This window comes from Salvelinus alpinus, chromosome 13 (assembly GCF_045679555.1).
Source record: "Salvelinus alpinus chromosome 13, SLU_Salpinus.1, whole genome shotgun sequence".
NCBI classification, from domain to species: domain Eukaryota; kingdom Metazoa; phylum Chordata; class Actinopteri; order Salmoniformes; family Salmonidae; genus Salvelinus; species Salvelinus alpinus.
Window position 1 is genome coordinate 42788241 of NC_092098.1, and position 17741 is coordinate 42805981.

Here is a 17741-nt window from a genome sequence, read left to right on the forward strand (position 1 = left end):
ATTCCTCCTGTATGATACCCTGCTTCACAATTCTATTTCAATAACAAGTCACCAGGCCGGGTGAAAGACATTCATCTCCTGGTGTTTCAGAGACGTCGTCCACCCGCAGCCCTCTGAACAGCAGAATCCCACTGAGACCTTGACAAGCTGTGTTATATGCATCCATTCCAGGCCACAGCAGGGTCATCCGCAGCAGAGAACACACACATATACACATGAATGCACATGCGCACAAACAGAGACTCAGGTCACAAAAAATGAAATTAAAATGAACAAAATACCACATTACTTCTTACTAATACATTTGTTGTTTTAGAAACATTACGAAGCATGGTCATGCAGTATGTTTTTTTATGTAATTATGGCAAAATAAATATTTTTACTGGTAAAAGATCTGAGTGGCTGGTAGATTTCTCATCTACCTGCCACAGTGGCTGGTGGACCAAAAAGCACATTTTAGGCCCTGCACAAACATACTTACATAATCAGGGCTCTACTGCGCAACCATTTATTTTGCATATGCACCTAAATATTGCAACCTGGATTATTTTTATTTTTTTCACTTTAATTTAACTAGGTAGGCTAGTTGAGAACAAGTTCTCATTTACAACTGCGACCTGGCCACGATAAAGCAAAGCAGTGCGACACAAACAACAACACAGAGTTACACATAAACAAACGTACAGTCAATAATACAATAGAAAAAAATAAAGTATATACAGTGTGTGCAAATGGCATGAGGAGGTAAGGCAATAAATAGGCCATAGTAGTGGAGTAATTACAGTTTAGCAAATTAACACTGGAGTGATAAATGAGCAGATGATGATGTCCAAGTAGTGATACTGGTGTGCAAAAGAGCAGAAAAGTAAATAAAAACAATATGGGCTGTGTACAGCTGCAGCGATCGGTTAGCTGCTGGAATTTTTATTTATTATTTATTTATACATCAGTGTGCCTCGAAAAATTAAAGATTCCAGCTTCATTACCTCAAATATTTTGCATTGTGTTCCTACATTTCTTTGTGTGCACATTACCTTTTTTAGAAGGAGCATGTGTGCACCTAAGTTGAAAAGTGAGGTGTAGAGCCCTGATAAACATGATGTATGCACACACAAACGTGCAAGTACACAGTCACACATGGACAAGCAGACAAAACAAACATGCACGCCAAGGTTTTCGTTAGCCGGTAATAGATAGCTTTTGGACAAAAATACCAGTCGATGCGAAATGTATTTGACCAAAAATTTGCATAATTGAGTGGAATTATACAGATACAGAGCCTAGTTTGAGCAGAAAAACTGTCTGACAATGCGGGAGCTGCTGCTACAGCTCCTCAAAACAGCTTGTTTGTTGCTGCTGAATTGAAACATAAGCCCAATCATTGCGCAACAATTCTAAATGCAATTGTGTGTTAAAAACTGTTTTGATGGCCACGATTAAACAGAGCTACGATTTGTATGTCTTAACTGGCAATTGAAGTGCGCTTCCCATTCGCCATTCAAGTGCATAGGCAACGTAGGCAGGCATCAGCGAGTCATACACCACTTTGCAATGATCTGGAGGCAGTATGCATTTTGAAAACAAACTTTAAAAATATATGTTTTACTTAATATGAGGCATGTCTTACCATGTAAACGTGGAGGCAATTATTTTGTAAAGACTTCCTTATGTCATTGAAATCAGTAACCTATTTCTCTCATGTTCTATTGGTTTCCAAAATCAACTTTCTTTCATTGTCCAGTAGCCAAAGGCACAATCTTAGTCATATTAATAACCAATGCTAGTTGTTGAATCTTTAGATCACCCCTTTCTAACAGATGTTTTCTTCTCTGTCAGATTGAACCACTTGCATGTGCGGTGTGCTTTTGACAACAGTGTTTTCCTACTAATTGCATTATAGAACAAACATAAGCGCAGCAATGCAGTAGGATACACGCGAATGTTCGTTGTGTGCAAACTCAGCACGCATGTGTAGAAGGAGCAGTCAGAACGTGAGTGAGTGAGACAAGGAGGGAAAAGGGAATTTAGGCAGAAGAACTGTGTGATGCTTGCCTTGGTTTCTTTTTTGTTGTTCCCCGCAAATGCACATGTATAAATGGAACACTAGAGTCAAAGTAAATTAGCGTTGTCTTCAATAGAGCCCGACCGATTTATCGGTCGACCAATATTAGAAGTTGGCCAATATTTGCCTTTTACAGATGTATTTGTATCTACCGAAAAGGACCGATATAAAATGTGGAGAAAACACTTAGAAGAAAAGCCATTCATTAGCATTTCATTATTTGTCCTGAAGAGAGCGATCTCTACATGGCTATAAGCCTATCTTGCCTTGGCACTACAGCAAGATTGGACCAGTGGTCTGGATACTATCCACCAACTCAACCACCCCAGTCAGAAAAGAGAGTGAACTAACTGTTACTGCTATGGTGAGTGCGGAGCCGATAGAAGCTTGCCAACTCAATAAAGTGCCATAAAAGCACACTGGCCATATACTGTTGTGTGAAGTGTATTGGTAGGATGGGTGTCGTGACAAACAATGGATGCTATGCCCAAATCTGTAAAACAAGTGCTGTGTTAAGAACGTTCAACTTTGTGGTAATGTTAAAGTTCCAGCCCTTTAGTGAAGTCCACGAAATATGGTGTTATGTTTGCTCTTTGCAAAGGGTATTCCTCAAGCTATGTCATTCAAATATTTTCAGATGCACAAAAAAAACAGCAGTTACAATGTAGCGCTTCGAAACTACGTTTTGATATATGGGTTAATTGTCACTTGTCAGGGACTGGTCTGGTCCAAATTCCCGTTTCGCCACCCCCATTTCCATGATGAGTGCTAGCCAGCTAACTAGCTATGTGAGAGTACTTGACGCTGTTCACAGAGGGTTAGTGCTATGTGGGATCCTTGGGACACCACTACGCTAAATCCGAACCATTTAAAAATGTCAACTTTTTTATTTATATTTTGTTTAACGAGGGAAAGCACATTGAGACCTAGGTCTCATTTGCAAATGTGCCCTGGGAACAATGCAAAAACATTTTTTTACACAATTTAAAACAAAATTAAATAGCAAATATTATATATACATTCAAACAAAACAAACACATTTATCAATATAAAAATCCCTAGCCTTTCTCCTAAACTGACCCAGAGACAACACATCCAAATGAAACGTTACTTGGAGATCATTCCACATGACAGGGACCTGGTGGGAAAAGGCAGATTTACCCAACTCTGTGGATACATGTGGAGTCTCCAGCATTAACCAACCCTGTGATCTCGTGTTGTAATACGAGTATCTGTATTTCAACAATGATGTTAAGTAAATTAGTAGTTTATTGAGTAAGGCTTTATAAACAAAAACAGAATAAGGAAGTGACCTACGTGTTTTTAGCGAGCTCCAATCAACTTTATGATAAAGGATGCAGTGGTGAGTGTCAAAACTGTCAGATGTTATTAAACAAAGTGCACTATGATAAATTGTGTCCAAGGGCTTAAAAACACTGGTAGCTGCATTCACTTATATAATATCCCCATAATCTATAACAGGAATGAATGTAGACTGAATTATCAATTTTCTACTATTTAATAAAAGGCAAGCCCTATTCTTATAGAAGAAACCCAACATAATTCTTAATTTCTTGACAAACTCGTCAAATCAAATCAAACTGTCACATGTGCCGAATAAAACACTGTGAAATGCTTACTTACAAGCCCTTAACCAACAGTGCAGTTCAAGAAGAGTTAAGAAAATATTTACCAAATAAACTAAAGTAAAAAATAATAAATAGTAGCACAATAATGAGGCTATATACAAGGGGTACCGGTACCGAGTCAATGTGCAGGGGTACAGGTTAGATGTCATTTGTACATGTAGGTAGGGGTGAAGTGACTATGCATAGATAATAAACAGCGAGTAGCAGCAGTGTACAAAATAATTGGAGGGGATGGGGTCAATGTAATAGTACGGTGGCCAGCTGATTAATTGTTCAGCAGTCTTATGGCCTGGAGGCAGAAGCTGTTGAGGAGCCTTTGGTCCTAGACTTGGCACTCCGGTACCGCTTTCCGCGCGGAAGCAGAGAAAGCAGTCTATGACTTGGGTGACTGGAGTCTCTGACAATTTTATGGGCTTTCCTCTGACACCGTCTATTATATTGGTCCTGGATTGCAGGAAGCTTGGCCCCAGTGAGGTACTGAGCCGTGCGCACTACCCTCTGTAGCACCTTACAGTCAGATGCCGAGCAGTTGCCATACCAGGCGGTGATGCAACCGGTCAGGATGCTCTCAATGGTGCAGCTGTGGAACTTTTTGAGGATTTGGGGACCCATGCCAAATCTTTTCAGTCTCCTGAGGGTTAACTTCTCTAGGGTAGGTGAGACGCTAACGTCCCACCAGTCCAACATCTGGTGAAACTGCAGAGAGCTAACATTTTAAATACACCATTCATTGTATTAAACATTCTTGTAAATACATGTATCTTACATAATTTAAAAGATGAACGTCTTATTAATCCAGCCGCTGTGTCAGATTTCAAAAAGGTTTACTGCAAAAGCAAACATGTGATTTTCTGAGGACGGCGCCCCACACACAAGTATTACTAGCATTTTCCAACCAAGCATTAGCGTCACGAAAGTCAGAAATAACAATAAAATAAATCGCTTACCATTGAAGATCTTCCTCTGGTGGCAATGCCAAGTGTCCTAACTACACAGTGAATGTTCGTTTTGTTTGATAAAATCAATTTTTATAGCCTAACACGAAACATTTGTAAACCGGTTGCGTCGTGATTTCCGTCTCATTCAACTTTGAACGAAGCGTTCGTGGTAATTACACACACTAAAATAAACTTTATCCAGTCATGGTTGGTTTCATTGCAATCCTCTGGTTGTTACTAACACAACCATACATGATGGCTCTTTTCCCGGGACGTATTGACCGAAACAAACCGATTTGAAGACACCAATCAATGACCTCATTGCGCACCAATTTGGCCACTTGGGTACATTTGTGTGGGACACCTGGGTGATCTGTCTAAAACTTTGCTCAGCTATTGTTGCCATCTTATGTTCTTCATTCAAATCATCCACAGCATCCTATCTGTATGTTTGGCTGTTCTTGGCCATTTGACAGATGATGCAGCAACAATAAAAAACAATAAAAAACAGAAAACGTATGTTTATTTCCTTGTATTTTCTTCTAGCAGATCTATTGTGTTATATTCTCCTACATTCAATTCACATTTCCACAAAATTCTGAGTTTCCTTTGAAATGATACCAGGAATATGCAAATCCTTGCTTCTGGGCCTGAGCTACAGGCAGTTAGATTAGGGTATGTCTTTAGGCGGAAATTGAGAAGGGGGGGGGTACCCCAAAGAAATTAAAGGTGTTGTCGTGCCCTCTTCACTACAGTTTTGGTGTGTTTAGACCATGATAGATCGTTGGTGATGTGGACACCAAGGAACTTGAAACCCTCGACCCGCTCCACTACAGCCCCGTTGATGTTAATGGAGGCCTGTTCGACCCGCCTTTTCCTGTAGTCCACGATCAGCTCCTTTGTCTTGCTCACATTGAGGGAGAGGTTGTTGTCCTGGCACCACATTGCCAGTTCTATGACCTCCTCCCTATACGCTGTCTCATCATTGTCGGTGATTAGGCCTACCACTGTTGTGCAATCAGCAAACTTAAATGATGGCGTTGGAGTCCTGTTTGGCCACGCAGTCGTGGGTGAACAGGGAGTACAGGAGGGGACTAAGTACACACCCCTGAGGGGCCACAGTGTTGAGGATCAGCGTGGCAGACATGTTGTTGCCTACCCTTACCACCTGGGGGGGCGGCCCGTCAGGAAGTCCAGGATCCAGTTGCAGAGGAAGGTGTTTAGTCCCAGGGTCCTTAGCTTAGTGATTAGTTTCATGGGCACTATGATGTTGAACGCTGAGCTGTAGTCAATGCACAGCATTCTCACATACACTCCCATTCAAAAGTGTGGGGTCACCTAGAAATGTCCTTCATTTTGAAAGAAAAGCACATTCTTGGTTATTAAAATAGCGCCAATGTTGATATTCCATTTTTTTTATCTGCCGTTTCCAGCTACAATAGTCATTTACAATACTAACAAATGTCTACACTGTATTTCTGATCAATTTGATTTTAATGGACAAAAAAAAGCTTTTCTTTCAAAAACAAGGACATTTCTAAGTGACCCCAAACTTTTGAACTGTAGTGTACATCGCCACCCCTTCTCTGCCGATCACATCTAAAAATGCTGTAATTAGCAATGTCAATGTCGTTATCCATGATCAAAATATTTAACCAAGTCTCTGATAAAACAAGAATGTCAGTGTTCGTGTCGTGCATCCAGATAAAGTCCATCTTTGACATCATACTTCGCACATTTAAAATGTAACAAACCCAGCCCTTTGCAAGACTTAAAAACAGCAGGGGTGTCCATATTTACCCTAACCAGGTTGTTATAAACTTGATCATTAAGTAAGTCAGGCACCCTAAACACAAGAGCCCATAGTGTAGGTGGTCGTCAGTGTAGTAGCTACAGCATCTGTGTACCCGGTGTCCGTACACCCTGAGGAAGATAGCGTCAGTGTGGAAGCTACAGCATCTGCGTACCCGGTGTCCGTACACCCTGAGGAAGACAGCGGAGACAGTGGCTCAAAACAATGAGAGTTTAATGTCACAACGCTGTAAGAAAAAAAAACAGAACGCTATGGTGCGGCATATCTCTTCCTCCTGGATCCAATCACACTCCATTCACGCCCTCCACAGGTAGAGCTGATAGCATCTGACTTTTGGCTAATTTCAGAAGGACGTAAGGTGGGGAAATGCTCAAGATCCATAAAAGTTCCATTACAGTGGTCTCTTCGAAAAGAGGCATTAACAAATGCAGTTAAACGCGAGGCGTCCTTATTCAAAATCAGACGCTCATCCAGAGCTTTAATTTCCTCAAGTAAAGTAATGATCTTCTTCTTGCAGCATTTTTTCCGTGGCATTTGACACAGGTGACATTTTCAGAAACGTCCTTCACTGGGATGAGTGTGAACATGTCACATAAAATGCATTTAATGGCCTTATGGTCGGCGAAAGAGTCCGAGTTTTCACTGTTTTGTGTAGAAGCAGGAGAAAACCCTTTACTCAATTGAGCCATTTTGCTTGACATTTAAATGAGGGTATGGACGTCCTAAGGATCCCGGATAGCAAGGAACGTTCATCCAGGCAATGCTTGGGACGAGAGGCAGCGCTGTGCCAGCTGCAAATTTTGTGATTGACGTTTTTCCTTTCAACTGACAAATACCAGGATTCAGTGGCTACAGCCTTAAAAATCGATGAAAACATAGCTAAATACCAATACATTGAAAATGTGTCCAATGTCGTTGTTTTCCAGCTCGATAACAGCTCAGTCTTCACAGGCATTTTTTGGGCTGGACTCAGTAACACTAGAGTAACACAGTTTTTGTACTAAAAATCTTGTCGTTCTGGTGGTGCTTACATTAATGTTATTTCCTCAAATTTAAGAAATCAGCTTTATTGCTATAATAATCAAAATATTGGCAGTTTTGGGTTATCTGAGAATATTTCCACTCTAAAATCAGATCCAAATATTCCATATTGGTCGGGCTCTAGTCTTCAATACAAAAGGTCATCATTTATTTTTCAGGCCAAGCCACAAAGCACATTGCACCAAACAGTTTTGCAGTATTTGAAAAAATAAATGTATGGGTGATGTCATAAACTCAAGCCAACAAGCCACCAGCCATTCCTATTCCTTCCCCCCTGCTTGGATGGCATCTCCCTCCCTTGACACCCATCTCTCCCTGCAGCCCCCTTGTGTGTCCATAATGCCCCCTATAAAAAAGCCATGCCTTACATCCAAAGTGGCCATTGTGCCTTTGGGCTGAATATAATACACTGAACAAAAATAGAAACTCAACATGTAAATTGTTGGTCCCATGTTTCATGACCTGAAACAAAAAAATCCCAGAAATGTTCCATGAGAACAAAAAGCTTGTTTCTCTAATATTTGGCACAAAATTGTTTATATCCCTGTTAGTGCGCATTTCTCTATTGCCAAAATAATCCTTCAACCTGACAGGTGTGGCATATCAAGAAGCTGATTAAACAGCATGATCATTACAGGTGCACTTTCTTCTGAAACTCATCAGTCTATTCTTGTTCTGAGAAATTAAGGCTATTCCATGCAAGAAATTGCCAAGAAACTGAAGATCTTGTGCAACGCTGTGTACTACTCCCTTCACAGAACAGTGCAAACTGGCTCTAACCAGAACAGAAAGAGGAGTAGGACGCCTCGGTGCACAACTGAGCAAGAGCACAAGTAGATTAGTGTCTAGTTTGAGAAACAGATGCCTCACAAGTCCTCAACTGGTAGCTTCATTAAATAGTACCCGCAAAACACCAGTCTCAACGTCAACAGTGACAGGGCGACTTCAGGATGCTGGCCTTCTAGGCAGAGTTGCAAAGAAAAAGGCATATCTCAGACTGGCCAATAAAAAGAAATGATTAAGATGGGCAAAAGAACACAGACAATGGACAAAGGAAGATTGGAAAAAAATGTTATGGACAGAAGAATCAAAGTTTGAGGTGTTCGGATCACAAAGAAGAACATTTGTGAGACGCAGAAAAAATAAAAAGATGCTGGATGAGTGCTTGACGCCATCTGTCAAGCATGGTGGAGGCAATGTGATGGTCTGGGGGTGCTTTGGTGGTGGTAAAGTGGGAGATTTGTACAGGGTAAAAGGGATCTTGAAGAAGGAAGTCTATCACTCCATTTTGCAATGCCATGCCATACCCTATGGACGGCGCTTAATTGGAGCCAATTTCCTCCTACAACAGGACAAGGACCCAAAGCAAATCAAATCAAATCAAATTTTATTAGTCACATACACATGGTTAGCAGATGTTAATGCGAGTGTAGCGAAATGCTTGTGCTTCTAGTTCCGACAATGCAGTAATAACAACAAGTAATCTAACCTAACAATTCCACAACTACTACCTTATACACACAAGTGTAAAGGGATAAAGAATATGTACATAAAGATATATGAATGAGTGATGGTACAGAACGGCATAGGCAAGATGCAGTAGATGGTATAGAGTACGGTATATACATATGAGATGAGTACTGTAGGGTATGTAAACATAAAGTGGCATAGTTTAAAGTGGCTAGTGGTACATGTATTACATAAAGATGGCAAGATGCAGTAGATGATATAGAGTACAGTCTATACATATACATATGAGATGGGTAATGTAGGGTATGTAAACATTATATTAAGTGGCATTGTTTAAAGTGGCTAGTGGTACATTTTTACATAATTTCCATCAATTCCCATTTTTAAAGTGGCTGGAGTTGAGTCAGTATGTTGGCAGCGGCCGCTAAATGTTAGTGGTGGCTGTTTAACAGTCTGATGGCCTTGAGATAGAAGCTGTTTTTCAGTCTCTCGGTCCCTGCTTTGATGCACCTGTACTGACCTCGCCTTCTGGATGATAGCGGGGTGAACAGGCAGTGGCTTGGGTGGTTGTTGTCCTTGATGATCTTTATGGCCTTCCTGTGACATCGGGTGGTGTAGGTGTCCTGGAGCGCAGGTAGTTTGCCCCCGGTGATGCGTTCTGCAGACCTCACTACCCTCTGGAGAGCCTTACGGTTGTGGGCGGAGCAGTTGCCGTACCAGGCGGTGATACAGCCCGACAGGATGCTCTTGATTGTGCATCTGTAGAAGTTTGTGAGTGCTTTTGGTGACAAGCCGAATTTCTTCAGCCTCCTGAGGTTGAAGAGGCGCTGCTGCGCCTTCTTCACAACGCTGTCTGTGTGGGTGGACCAATTCAGTTTGTCCGTGATGTGTACACCGAGGAACTTAAAACTTTCCACCTTCTCCACTACTGACCCGTCGATGTGGATAGGGGGGTGCTCCCTCTGCTGTTTCCTGAAGTCCACAATCATCTCCTTTGTTTTGTTGACGTTGAGTGTGAGGTTATTTTCCTGACACCACACTCCGAGGGCCCTCACCTCCTCCCTGTAGGCCGTCTCGTCGTTGTTGGTAATCAAGCCTACCACTGTAGTGTCATCCGCAAACTTGATGATTGAGTTGGAGGCGTGCATGGCCACGCAGTCGTGGGTGAACAGGGAGTACAGGAGAGGGCTCAGAACGCACCCTTGTGGGGCCCCAGTGTTGAGGATCAGCGGGGTGGAGATGTTGTTACCTACCCTCACCACCTGGGGGCGGCCCGTCAGGAAGTCCAGGACCCAGTTGCACAGGGCGGGGTCGAGACCCAGGGTCTCGAGCTTGATGACGAGTTTGGAGGGTACTATGGTGTTAAATGCTGAGCTGTAATCGATGAACAGCATTCTCACATAGGTATTCCTCTTGTCCAGATGGGTTAGGGCAGTGTGCAGTGTGGTTGCGATTGCGTCGTCTGTGGACCTATTGTGTCGGTAAGCAAATTGGAGTGGGTCTAGGGTGTCCGGTAGGGTGGAGGTGATGTGGTCCTTGACTAGTCTCTCAAAGCACTTCATGATGACGGAAGTGAGTGCTACGGGGCGGTAGTCGTTTAGCTCAGTTACCTTAGCTTTCTTGGGAACAGGAACAATGGTGGCCCTCTTGAAGCATGTGGGAACAGCAGACTGGGATAAGGATTGATTGAATATGTCCGTAAACACACCAGCCAGCTGGTCTGCGCATGCTCTGAGGACGCGGCTGGGAATGCCGTCTGGGCCTGCAGCCTTGCGAGGGTTAACACGTTTAAATGTTTTACTCACCTCGGCTGCAGTGAAGGAGAGCCCGCAGGTTTTGGTAGCGGGCCGTGTCAGTGGCACTGTATTGTCCTCAAAGCGGGCAAAAAAGTTATTTAGCCTGTCTGGGAGCAAGACATCCTGGTCCGCGACGGGGCTGGTTTTCTTTTTGTAATCCGTGATAGACTGTAGACCCTGCCACATACCTCTTGTGTCTGAGCTGTTGAATTGCGACTCTATTTTGTCTCTGTACTGGGACTTAGCCTGTTTGATTGCCTTGCGGAGAGAATAGCTACACTGTTTGTATTCGGTCATGTTTCCGGTCACCTTGCCCTGGTTAAAAGCAGTGGTTCGCGCTTTCAGTTTCACGCGAATGCTGCCGTCAATCCACGGTTTCTGGTTTGGGAATGTTTTAATCGTTGCTGTGGGTACGACATCGTCAATGCACTTCCTAATGAACTCGCTCACCGAATCAGCATATTCGTCCATGTTGTTGTTGGACGCAATGCGGAACATATTCCAATCCGCGTGATCGAAGCAGTCTTGGAGCGTGGAATCAGATTGGTCGGACCAGCGTTGAACAGACCTGAGCGCGGGAGCTTGTTGTTTTAGTTTCTGTTTGTAGGCTGGAATCAACAAAATGGAGTCGTGGTCAGCTTTTCCGAAAGGAGGGCGGGGGAGGGCCTTATATGCGTCGCGGAAGTTAGTATAACAATGATCCAGGGTTTTACCAGCCCTGGTAGCACAATCGATATGCTGATAGAATTTAGGGAGTTTTGTTTTTAGATTAGCCTTGTTAAAATCCCCAGCTACGATGAATGCAGCCTCAGGGTGTGTGGTTTCCAGTTTACAAAGAGTCAGATAAAGTTCGTTCAGGGCCATCGATGTGTCTGCTTGGGGGGGAATATATACGGCTGTGATTATGATCGAGGAGAATTCCCTTGGTAGATAATGCGGTCGACATTTGATTGTGAGGAGTTCTAGATCAGGTGAACAGAATGACTTGAGTTCCTGTGTGTTGTTATGATGATCACACCACGTCTCGTTAATCATAAGGCATACCCCCCCGCCCCTCTTCTTACCAGAAAGATGTTTGTTTCTGTCGGCGCGATGCGTGAAGAAACCAGCTGGCTGCACCGACTCCGTTAGCGTCTCTTGAGTTAGCCATGTTTCCGTGAAGCAGAGCACGTTGCAATCCCTGATGTCTCTCTGGAATGTTACCCGTGCTCGGATTTCATCAACCTTATTGTCAAGAGACTGGACATTGGCGAGTAGTATGCTAGGGAGTGGAGCGCGATGTGCCCGTCTCCGAAGCCTGACCAAGAGACCGCTACGTTTGCCCCTTTTACGGCGTCGCATAGGGTCCCCGGCTGGGATCAGATCCATTGTATTGGGTGGAAGGCAAAACACTGGATCCGTTTCGGGAAAGTCATATTCCTGGTTATAACGATGGTGAGTTGACGTTAATCGTATATTCAGTAGTTCCTCCCGACTGTATGTAATGAAACCTAAGATTACCTGGGGCACCGATGTAAGAAATAACACATAAAAAAACAAAATACTGCATATTTTCCAAGGAACGCGAAGCGAGGCGGCCATCTCGGTCGGCGCCATTTTAAGCACAGCTCCAAACTATGCAAGAACTATTTAGGGAAGAAGCAGTCAGATGGTATTCTGTCTAATGGAGTGGCCAGCACAGTCACCGGAGCGCAAACCTATTGAGCTGTTGTGGGAGCAGCTTGACCGTAAGAAGTGCCTATCAAGCCAATCCAACTTGTGGGAGGTGCTTCAGGAAGCATGGGCTGAAATCACTTCAGATTACCTTAACAAATTGACAACTAGAATGCACCAATGGTCTGCAAGGCTATAATTGCTGCAAATGGAGGATTCTTTGACAAAAGCAAAGTTTGAAGGGCACAATTATTATTTCAATAGAAAATCATTATTTATAACCTTGTCAACATCTTGACTATATTTCCTATTCATTTTGCAACTCATTTCATGTATGTTTTCCTGGAAAACAAGGACATTTCTAAGTGACCCCAAACTTTTGAGCGGTAATATATATATATATATATATATATATATATATATATATATATATATATATATATATATATATATATATATACACATACATATACATACATACACAGTGGGGAGAACAAGTATTTGATACACTGCCGATTTTGCAGGTTTTCCTACTTACAAAGCATGTAGAGGTCTGTAATTTTTATCATAGGTACACTTCAACTGTGAGAGACGGAATCTAAAACAAAAATCCAGAAAATCACATTGTATGATTTTTAAGTAATTAATTAGCATTTTATTGCATGACATAAGTATTTGATCACCTACCAACCAGTAAGAATTCCGGCTCTCACAGACCTGTTAGTTTTTCTTTAAGAAGCCCTCCTGTTCTCCACTCATTACCTGTATTAACTGCACTTGTTTGAACTCGTAACCTGTATAAAAGACACCTGTCCACACACTCAATCAAACAGACTCCAACATCTCCACAATGGCCAAGACCAGAGAGCTGTGTAAGGACATCAGGGATAAAATTGTAGACCTGCACAAGGCTGGGATGGGCTACAGGACAATAGGCAAGCAGCTTGGTGAGAAGGCAACAACTGTTGGCACAATTATTAGAAAATGGAAGAAGTTCAAGATGATGGTCAATCACCCTTGGTCTGGGGCTCCATGCAAGATCTCACCTCGTGGGGCATCAATGATCATGAGGAAGGTGAGGGATCAGCCCAGAGCTACACGGCAGGACCTGGTCAATGACCTGAAGAGAGCTGGGACCACAGTCTCAAAGAAAACCATTAGTAACACACTACGCCGTCATGGATTAAAATACTGCAGCGCACGCAAAATCCCCCTGCTCAAGCCAGCGCATGTCCAGGCCCGTCTGAAGTTTGCCAATGACCATCTGGATGATCCAGAGGAGGAATGGGAGAAGGTCATGTGGTCTGATGAGACAAAAATAGTGCTTTTTGGTCTAAACTCCACTCGCCGTGTTTGGAGGAAGAAGAAGGATGAGTACAACCCCAAGAACACCATCCCAACCGTGAAGCATGGAGGTGGAAACATCATTCTTTGGGGATGCTTTTCTGCAAAGGGGACAGGACGACTGCACCGTATTGAGGGGAGGATGGATGGGGCCATGTATCGCGAGATCTTGGCCAACAACCTCCTTCCCTCAGTAAGAGCATTGAAGATGGGTCGTGGCTGGGTCTTCCAGCATGACAACGACCTGAAACACACAGCCAGGGCAACTAAGGAGTGGCTCCGTAAGAAGCATCAAGGTCCTGGAGTGGCCTAGCCAGTCTCCAGACCTGAACCCAATAGAAAATCTTTGGAGGGAGCTGAAAGTCCGTATTGCCCAGCGACAGCCCCGAAACCTGAAGGATCTGGAGAAGGTCTGTATGGAGGAGTGGGCCAAAATCCCTGCTGCAGTGTGTGCAAACCTGGTCAAGAACTACAGGAAACGTATGATCTCTGTAATTGCAAACAAAGGTTTCTGTACCAAATATTAGGTTCTGCTTTTCTGATGTATCAAATACTTATGTCATGCAATAAAATGCTAATTAATTACTTAAAAATCATACAATGTGATTTTCTGGATTTTTGTTTTAGATTCCGTCTCTCACAGTTGAAGTGTACCTATCATAAAAAATTACAGACCTCTACATGCTTTGTAAGTAGGAAAACCTGCAAAATCGGCAGTGTATCAAATACTTGTTCTCCCCACTGTATATATAATTAAAAGTCTGGCTACATTTTCTGGCACCTCCCTCCTGTCTGGACATGACAAACTATATATACACATAGGCTATCACCTACACTTTGACATGTAGACTAATTATGGATCAACTTTTACTTAACAGAATAGCTAGTGTTTTTCAGGTATAAAAATCAATTTAATTAGCTATTTTGTTAATGGCCTTGGTGCCCTAGCAGATGGGCCTTGGTGCCCTGGCAGATTGGGCCTTGGTGCCCTGGCAGATTGGGCCTTGGTGCCCTGGCAGATTGGGCACCTTTTGAAGGCCTAATGGCCTTGTCCCTAAAAATCACAAAATTCCAGTTTTGCTTGTAAACAAACTACTGTTCTTTTCTAGGTACGAATAGCTGGCCTCCAGGGAAAAGTAGAGATTTGAGAGAGAGAGAGAGATATTTGAGAGAGAGAGATTTGAGAGAGAGAGATTTGAGAGAGAGAGATTTGAGAGAGAGAGATTTGAGAGAGAGAGAGAGAGATTTGAGAGAGAGAGAGAGATTTGAGAGAGAGAGAGAGAGAGACGTGCCCCCACACCATGATTCATCTCCTGTTTCATACCCAGCTGGAGGGTGGGTAGGAAGGGAGCTGTCACAACTGGGAACATTTAACAAGTCCCCAGATGATTCAGACTTAATTGATTCAAGGAAATAACCAGTTCAATTACATCTGTGCAATAAGAGAAACAGGATGGATTGTTATACTATTCTAATCATGGGAGCCGGTAATGGATTGTAAGCAACAATATTTTACTGGTTAGTTAGTTATTAAAGAGGACCATTATAGAGTAGCTATAAGGAATTACCTCAAGAACACATTTGAATGTAATGTGCTTTAAAGGTAAACTTCACATACATTGGCAACTCCCATAACAACCCCGCCCCCCCAAAAAAAAAAAACTCATAAGAACTTAAATATCAATGGGAGCCCCCCCACAACTGTCAAAGATATCAATGTGAGGCACCCTCAAGAGTCAATGTGTAATTTGAACCCTGGAAATTCTCTATCCAAAATATATATCTGACTATGAACATCAAGTTCTCATTTCTTAAAATGGGAACATCAAGATGCTGCTCTGTCCCTCTACTAACCATGCGCAGCACCAAATCTAGTCCCACCCCCTGTTCTATGGGCGCAGAGTTTCTGAAGGTAAACAAGAGCCACTCCCCCTACAGTAGATCCGCACAGCACGCAGCGAGAGGCAGAGACGGAGATAAGAGTACTGAGCTTGTTCTAATTCTTAGATATATGCGTGCTTAGCCTTCCAAAATACCTCCCCTTTTTGGGAGCGTAATTCACATGCACGTGCGCCCCTAATTTCAAATCCACAATTGAGCGACACTGGATGGCAACAATAACTTTTGTCAAATGCAGTTTTATAACGCAATCGTTATTACCAAAATTATCCTCCTCTATTGTAATATTTTCAACAGGCAGATAATTTTTTATCACATTAGCTAAGTGTATTTTCAGCGCCATACGTTGGCGTGCCGCGGTCCCTCCTCCCGCAAACATGCACACACTTGCATAAGTTGCCAATTATTTATTAGAATTAAACAAATAATTAAATAATGTATTTCACCGGCGAATGTAATTTAACAGCACCTCGGGAAAATCCCGCTACCAAAATTATTTAATAAGAGCAGTGAACATGACCGCCCGTCTATAAATAATACTCGCTGCGTAGTTGGCGTTGCAAACATTGCTAGTGAACTGGGACCTGACATTTTCATATTTTATTCAATAAAAAAGTTGCAGTTGCATGATGTTCTACCCGTGCTCGCTAATTATCACAACCATTAGACCCATGCACACTACACATTTCCCTACCCGCTCTGGAAGTGCGTGCTTCTCACCCTGTGCTACATGCTACTGCATCGTACTGTACTTCTTGGGGGAAGCAAGAAACCAAAATCTAACCCACCTTTTTATCTTGATTGCAGTCAGGGTCGGGCTGCGAAACGTCCTCGACTCTGGACGATGGGCGATGATGAGAAATTACGATATAATTTGAAGCTAACCACATGTAGCTAGCGACAGTGAATTTCACGGTGGTCAAATTCCAGTGTAGCCAACTTACCCCTAGCTAGCGAGCTAGTTAGTTAGCCCCCTGACTATTCACGTCGGTGACAGGACTATGCCTGCGAGGCTGTATGGGGTTGACAGCACGTCAGATGCTCTCCCAAAAGTCAAAATAAAAAGTACCAATTGACAAATTTACTCCATGATAGTCTATCCGACAGTATAACATAATAGTCAACAAACCTGCGATGTCCGAATTCGCAGGTATCAGCTAAATGCAGTTAGCTACATTTAGCTGACTTTAGGAGTATATCATCCTTAAATCCAAATTCTCTAGCTAGCTAGTTAACGTGCTTGCAAGATAGCCGCATCCAGCAAGTCCGTTCTACTGTACGCTAGCTATGGTACAGCAAGGTAAGCTAACAAATATAATTTTGAAAGCCATGTCGCATTTCGAAAATAGTCCAAATCCAATGTGGTATCCCCCAGGTCCTGATTTGTCATGGGAGTATGTTTTCCTCAAATCCAGTAGAAAAAAATGTATGTCTAATTTTCAAATAATGAGTCATGAAAGATAGCAAGCTGGCTAGTTTGGCAACGTTCCACCTAAAAACATATAGCCTGCTCAGTCCTTGCCCGCTCGCGTTCTTCTCTCTTGTGCGATTGCACTGGCGGGTGCGCAACCTTACAACAAAATAAGATCATACTTTAAACTCTTGGCGCCATATGAATGACGTATTTAAATTTGCTGTCCCTGAGAGACGATTCTAATATCTTTAAAATGGCTTACTTTCGCCAAACATCATGCATAGACTACAACCTGAAATAGGAAAAAGGGATTATATTCTTCACCTGTCACTCTTTTGAAAGTGAAAGCTACCGTTAAGTGGGCGGTTTGTTTGGGCGGGTTCATGATAGCAGCACAATAATCGAACATTTACAGAGACAACGTTGAAAAAAAACATATATTTCCTAAATAATATTGTTAATGTTAATATTTGTCTTATTTTCATAATAATAAGACATTGAACAAACATATACTTGGAAATAAAGTTAGATCTACTTGCAAACGTTTTACTCAATATTCAATCCACTCCAATCCACGATGTAGGTTCACACATTGACAAGTGATAGACCTATCAATCCACCTAATTTACTACAATGACATGTAAATAAGGAGTGAGCTGTAT

The 17741-nt window shown here is 42.6% G+C and overlaps 1 protein-coding gene across 2 annotated transcripts in view; it reads right to left on the minus strand.

The window, feature by feature from the left end:
- The window catches only part of LOC139537732 (protein Jade-1-like), a 217371-nt gene extending 199949 nt beyond the window's left edge, over positions 1 to 17422 (minus strand). For both annotated transcript variants that reach the window (XM_071339420.1, XM_071339419.1), the window contains exon 1: positions 16454 to 17422. Coding sequence is in view for 1 of the 2 variants with exons in the window: in XM_071339419.1 (XP_071195520.1) it covers positions 16454 to 16555 (102 nt within the window). In the remaining variant the exon portion in view is untranslated. The remainder of the gene's footprint in view (positions 1 to 16453) is intronic.
- Positions 17423 to 17741: the final 319 nt, after the last annotated feature.